Raw genomic sequence first — 19,267 nt, 5'->3', positions numbered from 1 at the left:
TGGAAGTTAATTAACTTCCCTGCAAATGAGGAAGTTAAATAACTTCCCTTAAAGTTGTGATAGTGGTGGGGAGTTAACAAATAACTTCCCCACCTATGTGGGTAGTGGACACAACTTGGTAATAGGACCCATTACCAACATCTCCCACTTGTCCACTATGGACGTTATGTCTATTAACAATCTCTTCATGTTCTCTCAATCAATTATCCCTCATACAGAAAATGAAGCGTGCGACTTGACGAGAAGACAAAGGGTAGGAGTACTATATTAAGTCACCATCATACTAACATAGTACATCACTCATTATATCTCGTCTATGCCCCAGATTATTTGATCTCACTAGATCAAGTGTCCTTAATCCCTCACAAGTTTATAACTTAAAGCAATTCTTGACCACATATCATATAATATGCTCATGATTATATCGAGTTTAAACGACATAATCGCCTGGGCTATGAGACATAAAATAACAAGTAAGAATCCAAACAATCTTCCCTAGACACTCATGTCAATTCAATTAGACTTAACTGCTTTCCTAGACATGTTCCGCGAGACCGTATCATACGTGGCCCTAGAAAACATGTTAAAGTAGCAACATCAAGTTTTCATTTCATGACATAGTTCCAGGTTCAAGGGCATTAGATCATTTATTGATCCATTAGGGCTCACATAGTGATGGAGTAGGGATCCATCCAATCACTCCCTCAAAAGGTCGTCTATAGCACATACAGTATGAAATGTATGTTACGACGAAACTCCCGCTTAATTGGGCATGTCATATTCAAAACGCCGTAGGAATCTTAGTCTAGTCATCACAAAGACGTTCTAACTTGAGTTTCTTAGCACAGTCACTCATGTAGCGCCTGCCTAAGATCTCATATTCCGCTTTAATCAGGCTTTATGAAGTTGTGCAAATACTTCATATACGACTCTTGTAAGTCTCATCTTAGCTAAGCTAAGGCGACATTATTTAAATTTATCTTAAATGCCCCCAAAGCATCAAGATATTTACTAGCTCGCTTTCCAAGCGCCAAAGTAAACAATTTGTCTCATCTTGCTCGCAACTCAAACGCCAAGGTGATCATCTATGTGAGTAGATTGATCTCTACCTGTGACATCTTTATTATGTGTGCTTTACACTTAGTATCACTTAATTAATAATTTGAGATAAATACAATAATCTCATTGCGATAGATACTAACAGTGTTAAATATACAATAAAGTTAAGGTATCATTAATACAACATATATCAAATCCGATGAAGTCCCAAACTCCTAACATGAGTTTGGAAAACATTTCTACTAGTAGCATTAGTAAGAGGATCAGCTACCATCTTGCTAGTAGAGATATGTTGTAGGATCACCTCACCCCGCGCAACAACATCTCGAATGTAGTAAAAATGAATATCTATGTGTTTGATTTTGCCATGATATTTGGGATCCTTGGCATATGCCAAAGCTGCCATACTATCACTGTATACCTTAACGGCTTCATTTGCAAGAGCCGTAACATCTAGGCGCTGGAAGAATCTCCTCAACCAAACAGCTTCTTGTATAGCTGCTGAACAAGCAACGTACTCTGACTCCATCGTGGACAAAGCAATGCATGATTGTTTCTTGCTACACCAAGAAATAGCTCCTCCACTAAGCATAAATGAGTAACCCATCGTGGATTTTCGCTCATCTTTGTCACTAGCCCAATCAGCATCGCTATAACCCTTCAGTCTCATGTCTCCACCCTGGTAACAAAGAACGAGTTCTGCTGTCCCACGAAGGTATCGAAAAATCCTCTTAACTGCTTACCAATGAACAGGTCCTGGGTTACTCTGATAACGACTAACCAATCCAACCGCAAAGCAAATGTCAGGTCGTGTACACAACATAGCATACATCAGACTTCCAATTGCACTTGCATAAGGAACTCTGGTCATTTCTTTCTTTTCCTCATCATTCTTAGGGCAATGTTCTAGGCTCAAAGAATAACCCTTCTCAATTGGAGTGTCTATGGGTTTGGAGTTATGCATGCGAAATCGTTCTAGAATTTTCTTAACATAAGTCTCTTGAGACAAACCAAGAAATTTCCTAGATCGATCCCTTGAAATTTTAACTCCCAGCACATAATTTGCTTCACCCATGTCCTTCATCTCAAAAGTAGAGGACAACCACTCTTTTGTGGCGACTATTATCTCCATACTATTTCCAGCTAATAATATGTTATCCACATACAAAGATAAAATTAGAAAAAATTTTCCTGTACGTTTGACATAAACACAATGGTCTTCTTTTAGCATTTCAAAGCCAATTGAATTAATGGCCTCATGAAATCTGAAATACCATTGTCTAGACGATTGTTTAAAGCCATAAATAGAACGTTTCAGTTGGCATACTTTGCGCTCTTGTCCCTCAGCCTCAAAACCAACAGGTTGATCCATATAAATCTCCTCGTCTAGTTCTCCATTGAGAAATACAGTTTTCACATCCATTTGAAAAAGTTTCAAATCTAGATGTGCAACTATAGCTAGAATGAGGCAAATAGAAGCAAATCTCACCACAGGGGAGAATGTTTCTTCATAATCTATACCCTCTCTTTGAGTATAGCCCTTTGCCACTAGTCGGGCCTTATACTTGTCAATTGATCCATCTGCCTGGCGCTTAATTTTTAAAACCCATTTGTTTCCAATAGATTTGCGCCCAGATGGAAGATCAACTAACTCCCAAACTTGGTTCTTTGCCATAGAACTCATCTCATTTCTCATAGCAGCTAGCCATTTATTTGAAGCAGATGAACTTAGTGCTTCTTCATAAGAAGGTTCATCAAAGTTACACGGAGCACACATGAAAGATTCCCCTTCAATCTCAAAACGACGACGAGGAATAGGTCCACGTTCGCTTCTACGTAACTGAGACTCTTGTGAGTCATTTTCTAGTGGTTTACTCCCACTAGGAGGCAAGTCACTCCCACTATCTTTTGCGATTCTAGGATGTGATAATGCTCCACCCTCGCCAAACGATGGTGTAACTTCCTCAATTTCTTGTAACTCTAAACGTTCACAATCATTTTTTGCTTCACCAATACTGGGAAAATCACTCTCGATAAATGTAACATCACAAGACTCAATTTCTGTCATCCCTCCGTTAGGATGTTCACCAAACATTACATAACCCTTTAAGCTCTCTGAATATCTTATAAAGATATACTTATTTGCTCTAGGGCCAAGTTTCTCATACTTATGGGAAGTGGTGTGAACATAACCTGCACAACCCCAAGGACGCAAATATTCCAAATTTGGTTTTGCATTATTCCATAACTCATATGGGGTTGAAGGAACTGACTTGGAAGGCACATGATTCAAAATGTAGGCTGCAACTAAAAGAGCATCCCCCCAAAAAGATATTGGCAGGTTAGCTTGCACCATCATTGATCGAACCATTTCCAATAGGGTACGATTTTTTCTTTCCGCAACAACATTTTGTTGTGGTGTGCCAGGAATCGTTAATTGCCTGCGTATCCCTTTTTGCTCACATATTCCTTGAAACTCTTTAGATAAGTACTCTCAACCCCGATCAGTTCGTAGAATTTTAAATTCCTTTATTTTTTATTCTCAACCATAGTTACAAAGCGTTTGAAGCAGTCTAATGCTTCAAAACGATGGGAGATCAAATAGACATGACTGAAACGTGAGTAGTCATCTATAAAGGTGAGAAAATAAGAGGCGTCATGGCGTGCTTTTACATTCATAGATCCACAAATATCATAATGGACTATCTCTAAAGGATAAGATGCCCTAGGAGCCTTTCCAAAAGGCTTCCTACAAGCCTTACCAGCTAAACAAGGCTCACACACAAGTAGGCTTATATTAGCGAGAGACCCCAATAGGCCTTCTCTAGCTAGTCTAGCCATTCTATCTTTTCCTATGTGGCCTAGTCTAGCGTGCCATTTCAATGAATTATAAACAACATTATCATCATTTGAAACCACAAAAGAAAATGAGGAATTATCTAAATCCAACGTAAAGAAACCATTCGAAAGAAAATCATGTTCATACAAAGCCCTATCCAAATAAAAGTCCAGCTGAGGGCCATCAAAATGAAAATTAAAACCAAGTTCCAACATAGAAATAACTGAAAATAGATTACATTGAACACCAGGTGCATATAGCACATTATGAAGAAGTAACAAGCGCCCTAAACGCATCTTGAGTTGGTAGGTGCCAACTCCAAGCACTTCCTCCCGAGTTCTGTTACCCAATATAACGTACTGTCTGCCAACTGGTATTCTTCTATAATCTACGAATCCAACTCGATCTCGAGCTACATGTTTGGTTGCTCCTGTGTCTACAATCCATTCAGGGATTGAGTGAGCAACAAAGATATGTGAACAAACATAAGTAATGAGAGAGTTGTGTTTAAGGGGTACCTTCTTTGCCTCAGTGCACTCACGAGCAAATTGTCCCATTTTTCCACAGTTATAGCACTTCAATTTGGACTTGTCCTTGTCAGCACGTTTGCCTCTGCGGCGCTTTGCTACTTTTCCATCCTTTGGCCCAAGATGTTTTGTTGTTTCAGTAGATCTCCCATGTTGCTTACGTTTAGGCATGAATGCCTTGCGCTTTCCAGCTTGGGCAACAAGTAGAATATTACGGTGCGCATCTATGCGCTCCGCCTCTAGCTCCAAATGGCGAGATATATCAGCAAAAGTCTTAATATTCTCACTGTGTGTCAAAACAAGTTTCATTTGCCCCCAAGTTGACTCGGGCAATGATCGTATCACAGCAGTAACTTGTTGTTCATCAGTGAGATTATTGCCAGCAGCCTTCAAATCACGAATCAAGGCAGACATCGACCTCAAATGCTTAGTCATGGTATGTTTAGGGTTCATAACATACTACTCAAACCTCAAGGTGAGCGCATGGAGCCTAGTAGCTGATGTTCCCCCATAGGTGATTTTCAGCTGGTTCCACATATCTTGGGCAGTCGGGCAGTTCTCAAACTCCCCAATAAGATCATTGTGCATGCTGCTAAGCATGGTAAAGCGTGCACACCGATCTTTCTTTACCCAAGCCTGATAGGCTTCCATATCACGACGATGTTGGGAAGTATTCCCTTCCTCAGGTTGAATCATAAGGTGAGACAGATTCTCAAGGACCTCTTGTTCATTAAGCAGATATTGGATTTTTCTATGCCACATGTCATAGTTGGTCCCGTCCAATTTCTCTCATTTAGTAAGGTCAGCAACTACGTTCTTTGTAGCCATTATCACTACATTCATTACGCGAAATTAGACATTAGCACACATTTAATTTTATTCCAAAATCTAACTAGACAATAAAATTCCTTCCTATATAGTGAGATCGAAATTTCGCGAAAAGCTAGTAATCATCTCCCACTATATGAGTCAAAATACCATATCCAATTAATTTTGAATAAAATTGATTTGTTTTTTTTTAAATAAAAAAAAACACATATACTCCATTCATTAAAAAAAAAAAATCATGAGAATAGGCTCCACCCGAAGCCTCATTGGTAATTTGGCACATCATGTTAAGGTGACCTTAAAGTATATCGATAGACGTAAACCACATCCCTTTACATGCCTTCAACAATAAAATTACATTCCCAATATTACATATCCAAAGAAAAACCTACTACAAATTTTCTAGGAGAACAATAAATTAATAGGGATGCCACGTCATCGATATACTTATAAGGTTCACCTTATCCATTCACTTAAAAAAAAACACATGAGCCCAACAAATTACCAATATCAACTCTATCCATTTTAATAAAATAAACCAATAAACTCAAACATTCAATCATAGTAGTATGCATGATGGTTTAATGGATAGAGAGCCCACATTCTCAACTAATGAGAAGGGTTTCATAAGTTATCAAAACTAGGGACACATATTCAATGTGGACATTCATTTAATAATAAATCAAGACATATATTCACAATTGATTTATATAAAAAACACATAACATATAAAATTGACTCTCTGTTTCAAGCAAAAAAAGAAATGAATCAACTTTAAACACCAACACTTGATTACACTTGCCGGAAGTGACAAAAAAAAGCGTCGGAATCCTCCGCACGCGCCGCCTATGCGTGTGGGCTTAGTTTTTGCTCTAAAGGCTGGTTTTCCTCTGTTTCACTTGCCGCGGCGGAGAGTGCACATCACCTCCGCCTCTAATGGTGTTTTCAGACTCTAAACTTAAAGTCCAGTGATTTTAATATGTATATTTGTTGGTAAACTAATTAAAAACCGGAGCCAAGTAGATGGGTGTACTACACTCTCTTTTACTGAGAGTGGGACAAGGAAAAAAACCTGTTCATCATCTTCTTCCTCAAGCTAAAAAATTGGTTTTTTCCGATTTCGAGCAGCCACATTCAATCGATCATAACTTACTCATACGAAGTCCAAATCAAGCATATGATATATCAAATTAAAGCTATCGAATCCAGCTTTCTAAAAATGTAATATTTATCTCCATAAAATAAGATATGATTTGTTAAAACGGGGCTCAAATTCACGGTCTCAACATGAACTTCAAAAACTAGGGTTTCAGATTTCTTCTTCTATATTCAACGAAATTTCACCAAATTTAATAGACATGTTTCTGATATTATAGGGAATATTTTCATGTAAATTATTCAACCTTAAACAAGTCACACCGTAGCCTCTAATGAAAAAACCGAAACATAAATAATCATAACATATCATCAATTACATGCTTTTACACTCATTTCAAAGCATCAAACAACATGTAATTATATTCATATGGGTGAAAACAAGCAACCTAGGCTTTGATACCAATGTTAAAAAAAGATTAAATCGAATTACCTCAAAGAGCGAAATTTTCGCGAGGTCGGATCTTTTCTCATCTTACAGCCCACGTCACTATGTCGTTTGCACTTCTACGTCACTTAGGAGGCTACTAGAGTCTCCTAAATAACTCCACACTTCAAGATTAAGAGATTTAGATGGTTTCTCTAGGAAAATATAGAGAGAGAGAAGAGTTTTTCTTAAACTTTTTCCACACTTCATAAAATGTCCGTACACTCTCTTTTTAAAAGAGTTTTCACATCTGAAAATTAATTAACTTCCCCGCAAATGAGGAAGTTAAATAACTTCCCTTAAAGTTGTGATAGTGGTGGGGAGTTAACAAATAACTTCCCCACCTATACGGATAGTGGACACAACTTGGTAATAGGACCTATTACCAACACTTGTATATAACAAAACTCATAAATAAAATAAAATAGAAAATAAAATACTATAAAATAGTACTAAAAACATTTAAAAAAAATTAAAATTTTAGATTCCTTGAATTATTATATGTTTATGTTTTTTAATTTTTAAAATATTTTTTAATAAATCACGTAACACAACGTTATGATGTCACTTCAAATAAATAAATTAAATAATATAAGTTAGAACATTCTAGAAATAAAATACTTCCAATTACCAGTTATTTACCTGACGAAATTCAGATCATTTATGGGAAACAATACAGCAATGATTGTGAATTTTTTTTTTTAAAAGGCCAAGAAAATTAAATTAAAAAACATGAAGACTCTTTTCTAGTACCTACCCTTGTAATCAAACAGCAGAGCTGCAGAGATATACAGAGGACCACCAGTGACGAGGATACTTTGGAAAATTCACATCTACATTCGGTTCTGGAGTCGGGACTCTAGAGTTGCTGTGCAGTCCCCTCGCCAGCACGTTTGCCACTCTCCATGAGCACCACAACCATTTGCCAATCCCAAACCCCCCCTTCTTCTTCTTTTCTCTTTTCCCCATCCCCATTTCCCACCTCCACCGCACTTCCGATTTACTCTGTTCTTCCGTGGACACTTTCTCTAGCCCATACAAAACTGCTCTGTTTGGTTGCCCTGAGAGTTAACTGGATAAAAAGAAAGTAAAGTTTCCGGCCTTTTTATTGTTCTTATAACCATCGGGAAATCCCCCTCAAAAAAGAACTGCCCACCTGAGACCAAAACCAAGATACTACGCTGAGACTTTGATTGGCGCGAGTTTTACTACTTCAGTCTCTATTCCTCTGTTTCCTAACTTTATCTTAAACAAAACGCGGATTTTTTTTTTTCTTTTAATCCCTGTGGAAATAAATGGCCTTTGCATACACAATTGCTCCGTTAACCGAACTGAATTTTACATTTTGTTCGTCAATTTCACTTCGGTGGTGCCAATTTTTCGTTCCTCCGGTTTTTCGGGGTTCAAGGGTTTCCGCTAGAATTGGCAATTACCACCGAAACCTTAGCGTCGTGGTCGCCAAACCGAGAAGAATCCGAGAACTTGGGTCGTTCAGGTCGGTCGAGCTGGACCGGTTCGTGACGAGCGATGACGAAGACGAAATGGGCGAAGGGCTTTTCGAGGCGATCGAGGAGTTGGAGAGGATGGCAAGGGAGCCGTCGGATGTGCTGGAGGAGATGAATGAGCGGCTCTCGGCAAAGGAGCTGCAGCTGGTGCTGGTTTACTTCGCGCAGGAGGGGAGGGACTCGTGGTGTGCGCTTGAGGTGTTCGAGTGGCTAAAGAAGGAGAATAGGTTGGACAAGGAGACCATGGAGCTCATGGTTGGGTTAATGTGCGGTTGGGTGAAGAAGTTGATTGAGGAGGAGCGTGACGTGGGGGAAGTAGTGGATTTGCTTGTGGACATGGACTGTGTTGGGTTGAAGCCCGAGTTCAACATGGTGGAGAAGGCGATATCTTTGTATTGGGAGATGGGTGAGAAGGAGAGGGTAGTTTTGTTTGTGAAGGAGGCGTTGAGGCGTGGGTTTGGTTGTGCTGCGGAAGATGATGATGACGATGTTGATGGGGAGGTGGCGCATAAGGGAGGCCCAACTGGGTATCTTGCTTGGAAGATGATGGTAAGTGCTGAGGAATTTAGGTTACTCCTGTTTCGTGGATGAGTTTTGCTTTTTTCTGCTTTAGATATCATTTTTCGCCTTTAATTATATTCATTTAACCTTTTTTTTTTTTTTTCCTTCTTCTCCTTTTTCTTCCAGATTTTTATTTTTTATTTTTATTTTTATTTATTTATTTATTTATTTTTGTAATTCGAGATTCTAAATTTCTATGATAGCTTTATGTTAGAGCACTCCTAATCGTTTATCTATCCTATTCTTTAAAATACATCACTAAAACTTATTTTTTCTATTTTAATATTAATTTTTACAATATGCCATACATAAATTTATCTATTTTTTCTTCATATCATTTAAATGTTATATTATTTAATAGTTTGTTTGAGAAAAAGTACAAAGAAAGAGAAATTAGTGTGGGCAACAAAGTACAAGAAAAGAGAACAAATTAATAAAATATTTTTACATTTGTGTACAGTTCATCTACATGTAGCTGAACACTATACCAAAATGTAAAATACATTTCCAAATACATGATCCGTTGGAAGTAAGTTTAAGTTACTTTTATTCAAATTTTACATAAAAATAGGTTTTACAAAATTCATTGAGAGTGCTCTTAGCTTTTATATTGGCTGGGACTAATTTGATACCGGAGGCCTTGCCTTCATTTGTTTTACAACTTCTCTAAACTTATCTCATCTAATTATTACAATTTTTTTAAATTTTTACATAAAGTAAAATAAACAATTCAATTTTTTCAAATTTCAAAATAAAAATAATTTAAAAAAATATATATTATAATAATATTTTATTCAATTTTTAACTTTAATTTCAACTCAACTTATCTCATTTCATTTGCGTAAACAAATAAGGCCAAGTCTCTAACTTTTTGTTACTTGCTTTCAGTTGGGTCTCTGTCAATTTTACTATTATGATACGCTCAGATGTTGAGGTGATATCAGATTATTTGAGTTGATATGTGAATGGTAATATTTTGAGTTTTAATGAAATGTGTTTGAATACAACTAGGTTGAGATATGTGGTTAAATATATGAAGTAGGTTGAGATGAGTTTAATTTTTTCATTAGAAATTTAAAAAGTAGTGGATCTTAATGACAAACAGAGAGGAGCAAAGTAATAAAAGAATAAAGTAGACTTGAGAGAAACAATTCAATTGTATTTCATGATGTATTTTGCAGTGCACAATAGTCTATTTATACACAAATGAGTACAGAATATTCTCTATAATATAAAGGTATTCGTGGGACACGTATACACATATAGCAATTCCAGACTATTCCTAATGACATCATTTGCTGCGCTGTCCATTTGTTGAGGTGCCTTCTTCATTTTCTGACGGTGTAGCGATATTGTTTATAGCCCCCTGCGAGTCCAGCAATCCTGGAAGGACTGTGAGACTCGACCTTAGTGTGCCAAAATGAGTTGTGGTCAGCGGCTTTGTGAATACATTTGCTATCTAATCCTTGCTTGATAGAAATGAAACTTGAAGAGTTTTATTGTGAATTCTGTCCTGAACAAAGTGATAATCGATGTCAACATGCTTTGTGCGAGAGTGCATGACAGGATTTACTGATAAGTCAAGTTATCACGGTAAAGAATTGGAGGCTTAGAAAGAAAAACACCCAACTCAGATAGCAATGTTTGAACCCATATGAGTTCACACGTGGCATTAGCTAAGGCTTTGTATTCAGCCTCTGTGCTGGACCTTGCGATGGTGGACTGCTTCTTTGAACTCCAGGAAATGAGATTAGCACCATAAAACACACAATAACTGCCAGTAGATTTCCTATCATCTGGAGATCCTGCCCAATCAGCATCCGAGAAGGCAGCTAGAACATGAGAAGTGGAAGACGAAATAACCAGACCATAATGCAGAGTGTGTTTTAGGTACCGTAAGATTCTCTTTACGGCCTGCCAATGAGAGATGCACGGAGTATGCATATACTGACATAGGCGATTGATAGAGAATTCCAAATCAGGTCGGGTGAAGAGTAGATACTGTAAGCTCCCTACCACACTTCTGTACAGTGTGGGATCTTCCATGGAAGTAGAGTCAAACACAGATAACTTTGTGGAAGGGGACATTGGAGTGGTCATAGGTTTACAGTTGGTCATGTTGGTCTTCTTAAGAAGATCCAATACATATTTCTTCTGAGACAAAAATAAGCCATTGGGATTTCGGTGACACTCAATACCAAGAAAATAATGAAGTTCACCGAGGTCCTTCAAAGGAAATTCAACACTTAACAATTGAATAAGCTGTGTTATGGCGTGGGGATCCGATCCAGTGAGAACAACATCATCGACATATACCAAGAAATAAATGACCGTAGAGTGATGCCGATAGACAAATAAGGACGTATCAGACTTAGAAATCACAAATCCGAGTTCAACTAATTTACGACTTAGACGACCATACCACGCACGAGGGGCCTGTTTAAGGCCGTATAATGCACGATTTAATTTACAAACATAGTTTGGAAACTGAGAATGAACAAAACCCATAGGCTGAGACATAAACACAGTTTCATCTAATGTGCCATGTAAGAACGCATTCTGTACATCCAACTGATGAACCGACCATTTAGCAGAATGAGCAATAGAAAGGACCAATCTGATTGTTGTCAGCTTGACAACAGGGCTAAAGGTCTCTGAGTAGTCCAAGCCTTCGAGTTGGCTGTACCCCTTGGCTACAAGACGTGCTTTCCGACGTTCGACAGAGCCATTGGCGAGGTACTTGGTTTTGAATATCTAGCAACACCCCAGTAAATTCTGAGCAGAAGAGGGTGGAACAAGTGTCCAAGTGTTGTTAGAAAGGAGAGCGTCAAACTCTACCTGCATAGCTGTTCTCCATTCAGGGAACTTGGAAGCTTCAGTGACAGAGGAGGGGTCATTGGGAGTGACAGTAGAGGTAACATGGGTATGAGGCTTCGGCCAAGCAATGGTGCCATCTGTTTGGACTTTGGGAAAATGAAGATTTGTTTTTGAATGAGTGGTCATGGGATGGACATGGGAGGGTGGAAAAGATGAAGGTACGGGCAGCAATGGAGGAGGCGAGTGTGCCCTAGACAAAGGAGAAGAAGACTCGAGTGAACCTCTCGGTGAGTGGGGCTCTATAGGAGACTCTATGATGGGCTCAGGAGTGGGTTCCGAATGGGAAATGGGCTCTAAAGCAGAGGATGAGGGACTGGAAATAGAGATTACAGGTGAAATGGGCCATGAGGATTGTAAGGACGGTTTGGGTAGAGTAAGGGGAGCTGAGGGAAGTTGAGTGGGATGTGGTTGATTTATGGACATGGAGGGGGAAAAAGTAGGAAGATACGTATGTGTAGGAGTTGATGGGCTGGAGGCAGTCGGTGATGGGCTGGAGACAGATTGTTTAAAAGGAAAAACTCCTTCATCAAATAATACATCACGTGATACGTATATCCTAGAATTAGGAAGATGGTAACAAAGATACCCATGATGATTGGGGCTATACCCAAGAAAGACACACGGTAGAGAACGATAAGACATCTTATGCTTGTTGTATGGCCTGAGATTTGGCCAACAAAGACAACCGAAAGTCTTTAGGAAGGTATAGTTTGGGCTTTTATTCCATATTAACTCAAATGGAGATTTATTTTTTAAGACGGGAGTAGGTAGTCAATTGATTAAGTAGACGGCAATAACAAATGCATCAGACCAGTATTTTTGAGGAGAATGGGAATGAGCAAGTAAAGAGAATCTGGTCTCAACAATGTGTCGGTGTTTGCGTTCAACCGACCCATTTTGAGAATGTGCATAAGGACAAGACAAGCGATGAGAAATGCCAAGAGACTGTAAAATGGAATTGAGTGAGCGAAATTCACCACCCCAATCGGATTGTAAAGCACGAATTTTGGTATTAAGAAGATTTTCAACAAGACGCTTAAAAGATAAAAAAGTATTGACTACATCAGATTTACATAGGGAAAATACATGTAAATCGACTATAGTCATCAACAAACGACACATAATATCGAAAACCTCCTCTAGACAAAATGGGAGCTAGTCCCCATACATCAGCAAACAGAAGTTGGAGAGGGGCGGTGGTCCAAGATTGAGAGGAAGCATATGGAAGTTGATGTAGTTTGGCTTGACAGCAGGAGGAACACAGGCCATCGTGAGTAGAGGATTTCACAGGAAGTGACAACTGTGAGATTATTTTGTGTACTAGCTGCATAGATGGATGCCCCAAACGAGCATGCCATTGAAAAGGAGTGACTCTGGACCTGTGGTAAGCTTGAGGAGATGACTGTGTAGAAGGGAAGACATAGAGGCCTTCTTGATCAGTATGGCCTTTGATGAGAGTTCTCTTGGAGCGGGAATCCTTCACATAAAAACAGGACATGTGAAATTCAAAAAAGACAGAATTATCTTCACAAAACTTTCTAATCGAAATTAAATTTTTTGAAATAGAAGGCACATGATAGAGATGAGAGAGTAGGAGATTGCCAGATGATGAAGCTACGTGAGAGGTGCCAACATGATGGATAGGCAGTGAGTTTCCATCGCCAACCCGTACTTGGTCATCGCCCTTGTACTCAAAAGGATTCAAGGAGAGGTTAGAAAAATTATGTGTGAAATAGTGTGTGGCAGCTGAATCCGGATACCAGTTACTATCAACTGTGGAAACAGTGTCAGAGGGACAGGAGGGTGTGGCAGTGTAGTGAGCAGAAGTGTGGGAGGAGAAGGGGATTGATAACTATGGTCAAACCTATAATAACACTGAAGGGCAGTGTGACCATGGCGGTGACAAACCTGACATGGTGAACGATTGGGTGCAAAGTGTGAGGGTGCGAACCGACCTGCATTGCGGCCACACCCACGTCCCCTATAACCCACTCTGCCTCTTGAAGGACCTCTTCCTCTGTTGCTGTTATGTGAAGTGTTGATGGTAGCTGCATTGGCAGAAAATTCTGGGGATGCAGTGAGGGTGGTCTGATGGTGGGATATTCGTGATTCATGGTTAAGTAAAAAGCTATACACTTGAGAGGGAGTGAGAGGTTCTACTCGAGTTGTGATGGAGGTAACAACCGAATCAAAATCGGGGCCCAATCCAGCCAACAAATAAGCAATGAAATCAGAGGATGTTAATATTTTTCCAGCAGCTGCAAGAGTATCCCGAATGAGTTTAGCCTTTTGGTAGTAACTGGCAATGGTATCAGAACCTTTTTTGAGTGTGGAGAGCTGATATTGGAGTTGCATAACTCGGGCTTGAGATTGGGAGCCAAACAGATCCTCTAAAATCAACCAGATTTCACGTGATGTTGAGGCTTCGACAACCTGGGCTATGATATTTTTGGAAAGGGAAGAAATGAGGATGGCCATTATAGCTTGATCTTGCTGTTTCCAGTGAAGATAATCTGATCTTTCTTGCACGGGACTTTCATCAAGCAGTTTGGGTGCCGTGATGGACCCATCAACATATCCATAAATGTTTTGACTATTGAGGTAAGGCATAAGTTGATCCTTCCACAACAAATAATTATCATGGTTTAATTTGACAATAAGAAAATGGGAGGAAGAGGGGAGGTAAAATTTCTGAGGTTTAGCCATGGATGAATTTCGGACGTAAGTCCTTTAACCAGCTCTGGTACCATAATGAAGGAGCAGAGTAATAAAAGAATAAAGTAGACTTGAGAGAAACAATTCAATTGTATTTCATGATGTATTCTGCAGTGCACAGTAGTATATTTATACACAAATGAGTACAGAATATTCTCTATAACAGAAAGGTATTCGTGGGACACGTATACACATATAGCAATTCCAGACTATTCCTAATGACATCAGTTGCTGCGCTGTCCATTTGCTGAGGTGCCTTCTTCATTTTCTGATGGTGTAGTGATATTGTTTATAGATCTCATCCATGATTGGTTTGAAATGAGTTGAATTCACTTTGTCAACTAAACATAGGCAGTGGAAATTTGGGAGCCTTCCATATCTGCAACTGATAAGCGATATATGTGTATAATGTGTAATCATAAGTGAACCACCTTCTGCAATTGGATGGAGACCCAAGTATCAAACTATGTTTCTAGTCATTGTTAATCATAGATCGATTGTCAAACACTATTGTTTGCACTATTCAAATGAGTTAGCGTTATTAGTTGATTTTTTTTAGCATCTTTTGGTATATCCACTGTGATATTTTAATTTTGTAAACTTTTGTTTCCTAGGTGTGTATGTTCTAAATTTATATCAATTTTGATTTTTGTGGATAACAATATAAGATGTAATTCTGTTAGGTTGAGGGTAACTATAGGGATGCAATCAAGTTGGTGATTCATCTTAGAGAATCTGGGTTGAAGCCGGAAGTCTACAGCTACCTCATTGCAATGACAGCTGTGGTTAAGGAGTTGAATGAACTTGGGAAAGCTTTGCGCAAGTTGAAAGGTTTTGCTAGGGATGGTTTGGTAGCAGAGCTTGATGCGGAAAATGTTGGGCTCATTGAGAAGTATCAGTCAGATCTTTTAGCTGATGGAGTACAACTGTCTAATTGGGTAATTCAAGAGGGCAGCTCTGCACTTTCTGGAGTGGTACATGAGAGGCTCCTTGCTATGTATATTTGTGCTGGTCGGGGACTGGAGGCTGAAAGACAGTTGTTGGAAATGAAGCTTGTGGGTAAAGAGGCTGATGGAGACCTTTATGACATTGTTCTAGCAATTTGTGCTTCCCAGAAGGAGACCAGTGCTATAGCTCGGTTGCTTACTAGAGTAGAGGTTACAAGCTCTTTGCGCAAGAAGAAAAGCCTATCGTGGTTGTTGAGAGGTTACATTAAAGGAGGACATTTCAATGATGCTGCAGAAACACTGGTTAGAATGCTTGATCTGGGATTTAGTCCAGAATATTTAGACAGGGCAGCTGTACTGCTAGGAGTAAGAAAAGGAATCAGCCGATCTGGAAATGCAGATACTTACCTCAAGCTTTGCAAGCAGCTCTCTGATGCGAGTTTGATCGGACCCTCCCTTGTTTATTTACATATGAAAAAGTATAAGCTATGGGTCATAAAAATGCTTTGAGAACCTCTACCCAAACAGACGAGATTGCTATTCCAGATTCGTTCCAAAATTATAGCTTGCTGGTCCAGATTTTATGGCACTAGCATTTCTCTCGCTGGATTTTTACATGTTAATACACCATGATCAGTTTCTGGATGGCTTTGAGCTGGTCAAAATGGATGGACGGACCAGTTCTGTGATAAGTAGGGAAAATTAGGGACAGAGCTGTGTCTTGTTCTGTCTTGTTCTAAGTTACCGTATATATGGTGGTTGTTGTAAACATAATAAGAAAACTTCAGCACAATATAGTTAAGCAGACCGTATATAAATGCTACAGGTACGTTATTACTGTATTCTTGTTACTTATTTTCTTTGGAGTGATTAATATTCCTTAGAGTGCCCCGGTTTATATTCTGGACTTCAATCATGTACATAACGTATATTCATCATGATGAACTTGAGTTTTGATTGCATATATCATACACAAGCCTTCTCTTTTGTACAGAAAGGCATTTACAGTCTTGTTTTAGGATTGAATAATGCTAGAGATACAGTCTTAGAGTGGACAAGCCATGCAATTTCTATGAAAAAAATACTAGATTTATGGCAACCTTAGTAGAGAAACAATGGTATGTTTACATCAGAAATCTTTTTTCCCCTTTTGTGCATACCGTGACTGTTGGAAACTTCTCTTGCGTGTCAAGTATAATCTATTATCTATGCTGGTCCTTGAAGAATGACAACGAAATTCTAAATCGTGATATGGCTGTGTTCAAGTGTTGTGTGGTGGAAGGATATTTGTTTCCTTTGGAAGAACGAGACGTTTAAAACATGGAAGAAGATTAATGTACTGGCCCAGGAGAAAGAAAAGAAGACTTGTTTGAAAACTAGAGTACTCATCAAATAGAATATGAACCAAGAATTGTTGGTTGGACTATACATTTTGGCCTGGTATACATATGTACATTAAACTTTCCTTATGGTTTACCTTCTGGGATGCAGTACTGGAGCTTATATTTTATTTATTCATGGTTGTTTTATAATAAATAAACTTGTTTGGTGGGTGTTGTCTTCTTTGACTTGTAAAACGTGTTGTTCCCTACATCAATAATTGTATAATTTGTACCAATGCTAGCAGCGTAGCTGGACATCTAGTTTATTATGTCCACGTTGTCGTATCTATAGCTTTTATGAGTTATTAGAGGGTCTAATTCTTGAACAAAAATCTCCTTGCCCAATGTTATAAGATTGAATAGTGATATTCATATAACTATTTTAAATTATCAATATCATAGAATGATTTCATTAAATTTTGAATTTTACAGCCATATATTTGACATCACAAGCATCATTTCTTGCAAAGATTCAGCATATAAATTTAGGATGCTGCTAGTCGGCCGCCTAAGGTATGCCGTTAGTGCAAATTGTAATTTTTTTAAATACTGTCATATATTTAAAAATATAAATAAATTTATTAATAATCAATTCTTTAATTATTAAATAAAAATAAATAAATATACTAGAACCTGGGAAAAGTTAGCATTTTCCATAAATTTAATACTGAACAGCCTATGCCCCATCTGCACAAGTTGATGCCAATTGACCTGTGTATGACATCTGATCTAATGATGAAAAACTCACTACTTCAGTATTCTCACATGGGATTCTACGTACTTTTGCAGACTTGTCTTGGAGTTTGCCTCCCTTTCTTTGACTGATTTTATGCTCTGTGTGGTCCTTGTTTTCCGTATAACTTTGCGAGTTGTAAATGCGTCTAAACATTCCTATTTCCTTAATATATACAAGTTCATCTAGCTATTTGTTTAAAGTGTACTGAACTCTAAAGAAAACTTGCATTTAGATCTGATGTTTTTATAACAAACCAATTATTTGGTAGTTAAGTGTCCCTCTTCTCTCTTTGTTTAGGCAATACTGGTAAGTACGAGCATATTCATGGACACCCACGTGCTACGTAGCTGTTCTTCGTATTAATTTATGTTGTTGTCACTATTTATATGATTGAAGCAGTCAATTTTTTGGGAGAGGTGGCTCTCCATTATCTGTAGGAAAGAATCCGTTTGTAGGACCATTTATGATATGATCATTTAAACATGGAAACCGACATGCTAGGGTAAGGTCCATGCATGATAATTATCCCCATAACTCAGATATAAAATGGATGGTTAATGCTTTAAGTTCATTGTACTCGCAATAGTTAAAGCTTATAGAATGCTTAGAATCATCGAATTGAACCTTCTTGCAATATTATATACATGGACGTGCTTAAAAACTTGTGGAAAGAACATGGATTATTCCATCGATCGATCTTCTTCGTTAAATTGGCTAATTTTTCTTAGTTGTAAATAATAATTTTATTGATGAGAAATTAAACATAGTTCAATTACACAAGACGTATACAAACTATGCATACTGCATCTTCAAACTTTACAATGAGTTTACACTTTGTATCTCAAACTATTAAAATTGACATATTATACCTTCAGATTGCATAAAAATTAAGGTTTTGTTTGGAACTTGGATTAAACTGATATCAATTTAGTTTAGTCTAATTTTAAGCTGAGTGTAACATCTAAAAATTCAACTTTCAAATCACTAAACTCATATCAACTTAAAACTTTTTAATTTGTACGTAGAACCTACAATTTTTTTTAATTCAATACCTATTTACATGCGAGACATTTTTCAACTTTTCATAAATATATTTAAACTCATCTTAACATTTAAATACATCTAAACTCATTTTAACATTCAAATATATCTAAACTCATTTTAGGTGGATCTCATAAAATTTATTCTATCATCTTAACCTATTACTATTTATAAAAAATTCAATTCATCTCAACTCAACTTAACTCAACATCTAAACTGTTGTAACTCTTTAAATGCTAAAATCAACCCTACAATCAAATTATGATCATTAAGATTAAAAAATATATATATTATGTGACATAATATTGACCCCCGTGAGAAAGTGTAAAATCTTTGGCTTTTTTTTTTTTTTTGTAAATAATTTTGAGGTAAGAAAAATTATTTATTTGTCTGGAAAGATGAGAGATTGCTTCCTTAAGATCAAAAGAAAAGAATCCATTAGGTGTTGATGAGACAGATCAACTTATCCAATTACACAAATGAATAAAAAAAATGGTACCCACTGCCACTCCGTGCTTTTAGCTTTGCTTAATATGCAAATCCACCCTAACCCACTTTTGGCTGTTGATTAATGAGCAGTTCAGCTAAGAAATGATAAGCTTAATTAGATGGATTTACAGCATTCTCAGCACTTGGGCCAACTTGCTTGCGTGGTTCCTTTCGTTTTA

At 37.8% G+C, this 19,267-nt stretch overlaps 1 protein-coding gene across 1 annotated transcript; it reads left to right on the top strand.

The window, feature by feature from the left end:
* The first annotated feature begins 7,663 nt into the window (after nucleotides 1–7,663).
* LOC122292414 (pentatricopeptide repeat-containing protein At2g30100, chloroplastic-like) lies at nucleotides 7,664–16,402 on the top strand. The gene is made up of 2 exons (XM_043100758.1): nucleotides 7,664–8,889; nucleotides 15,177–16,402. The coding sequence occupies exons 1-2, from the start codon at nucleotides 8,131–8,133 to the stop codon at nucleotides 15,948–15,950; spliced, it is 1,533 nt and encodes a 510-aa protein (XP_042956692.1). The 5' UTR covers nucleotides 7,664–8,130; the 3' UTR covers nucleotides 15,951–16,402.
* Nucleotides 16,403–19,267: the final 2,865 nt, after the last annotated feature.

Source organism: Carya illinoinensis, chromosome 13 (assembly GCF_018687715.1).
Source record: "Carya illinoinensis cultivar Pawnee chromosome 13, C.illinoinensisPawnee_v1, whole genome shotgun sequence".
NCBI classification, from domain to species: domain Eukaryota; kingdom Viridiplantae; phylum Streptophyta; class Magnoliopsida; order Fagales; family Juglandaceae; genus Carya; species Carya illinoinensis.
Note: the sequence above shows the minus strand (reverse complement) of the source record. Positions and strands in the feature narration are given on the sequence as shown.